Source organism: Seriola lalandi, unplaced genomic scaffold (genome assembly GCF_002814215.2).
Source record: "Seriola lalandi dorsalis isolate HSWRI2012SDOR001 ecotype SW California unplaced genomic scaffold, Sedor1 jcf7180002054901, whole genome shotgun sequence".
Lineage (NCBI taxonomy): Eukaryota > Metazoa > Chordata > Actinopteri > Carangiformes > Carangidae > Seriola > Seriola lalandi.
The window spans coordinates 7646223-7647803 of record NW_019525453.1 but is presented as its reverse complement, the minus strand read 5'-3'; the positions used below and the strand labels follow the sequence as shown (position 1 = coordinate 7647803).

The following is a 1581-nucleotide window of genomic DNA, read 5'->3' as shown; positions in this document are numbered from 1 at the left end:
GAGTTTTACCTTTTTAACCAGCCATTTCTCCTAGGATGCTTTAGTGCATTCAAATTTGAGCACGTTTTATATCTGGTCAAAGCAGCTGTCAGCTCTATTCAAGTGGACTCAACTGAGCAGATCCAATATTTTAACTGACGCACATACAATTGACTGACTTCATACGGGGCCTAAACTTTTGCATGAGCCACAATCACTGTTGATTTTTTTTCTGTTTTTTCAATCCATGAAAGAAAAAGTCGCAGTGCATCAACATCTGAAGAAAGGCTCCTTTCTAATGTCTGTTTGCTGCAGAGCTTTAAGAATCTACTAAATATGAAATTGGCTCAGGGACGACAAAACCTGTGCAACTGTGTGAGGCCATTACCTCACTGCTCTGGATACTAATCAAGACCATGTATTATTAACGGGCATAAAGTTAAGTTTATATTTTTTATATTTATAAAGTTTTATATATAGTTTTATATTAGTGATAAAATGGCCCAGGTAGTTATTTCAGAGGCAGTAAGAGTCGCTAAATTCATGAGGCTTCACTGTATCTTTTACACATTAAATGACCTGAAGCACTTTTCATGACAAATTACTTGTTTGCCGATGTGCGTTTTTCATTTCTATGAATAATTAAGGCAGATATTGTGTTTTCACAATGAAATTGAATAATTTTACTGTAGTGTATCAATCAACAATCACACAGAAACAAAGAGGATTCATGTCTACATTGTTACCAAAGCATGTCAACAGTGGTCGGCCCTTTTACTGCCTCTCATGCCTCGTCTCTCAGAGATAATCATGATGGCTATCTATGAGGGTGAACCAGGTGGCTGAGAGCAGCAGACTACAATGGTTATTGTAGCCTGGTTTATTAGTTAAAAAGATAAAATCACACCAAACAAGACAGCTGTTAATCTTGTTTTCATTTTTAGATGAAGTGTGGTTGAAAAAGACATAGCACAGGAGGAGAGAGCAGAAGAAGAGAGAGCAGAGGAAGAGAGAGCAGAGGAAGAGAGAACAGAAGAAGTGAGAGCGGAAGAAGAGAGAGCAGAAGAAGAGAGCAGAGGAAGAGAGAGAAGAAGAAGTGAGAGCAGAGGAAGTGAGAGCAGAGGAAGAGAGGGCAGAGGAAGAAAGAGCAGAAGAAGTGAGAGCAGAAGAAGAGAGAGCAGAGGAAGAGAGAGCAGAGGAAGAAAAAGCAGAGGAAGAGAGAGCAGAAGAAGTGAGAGCAGAAGAAGAGAGAGCAGAGGAAGAAAAAGCAGTGGAAGAAAGAGCAGACAGAGGAAGTGAGAGGGAGAAGATGTAGGAATAAAAAAAGCACTGACAGTCGTACCTCACAGTGATCTCACGCTGGAATGGTTACACAGCATTCAGCCAGGCAAGGAGGGAGGGGGCGTGCACGCACAAGGAGACACACACCCAAACACACACACACGTATGAGTGTGTGCAAACAGCGAGAAACAAAAGAAAACATGAGATAAGCCAACATTCAACAACATTCAAACATTTAAAGCAAACAAATGTTTGTCTGTTAAAATGTGCGACTCCACAAACTCAACTTCAGTTCAATAGTATCATATATTAACTTTTAA

The 1581-nt window shown here is 40.0% G+C and overlaps 1 protein-coding gene across 1 annotated transcript in view; it reads right to left on the bottom strand.

Annotated features, from left to right (window-relative positions):
* Nucleotides 1-1581, bottom strand: part of LOC111672784 (uridine-cytidine kinase-like 1) — a 28161-nt gene that overhangs the window by 7861 nt on the left and 18719 nt on the right. The window contains exon 8 of the mRNA XM_087180360.1: nt 1322-1338. Coding sequence (XP_087036486.1) covers nt 1322-1338 — 17 coding nt within the window. The remainder of the gene's footprint in view (nt 1-1321; nt 1339-1581) is intronic.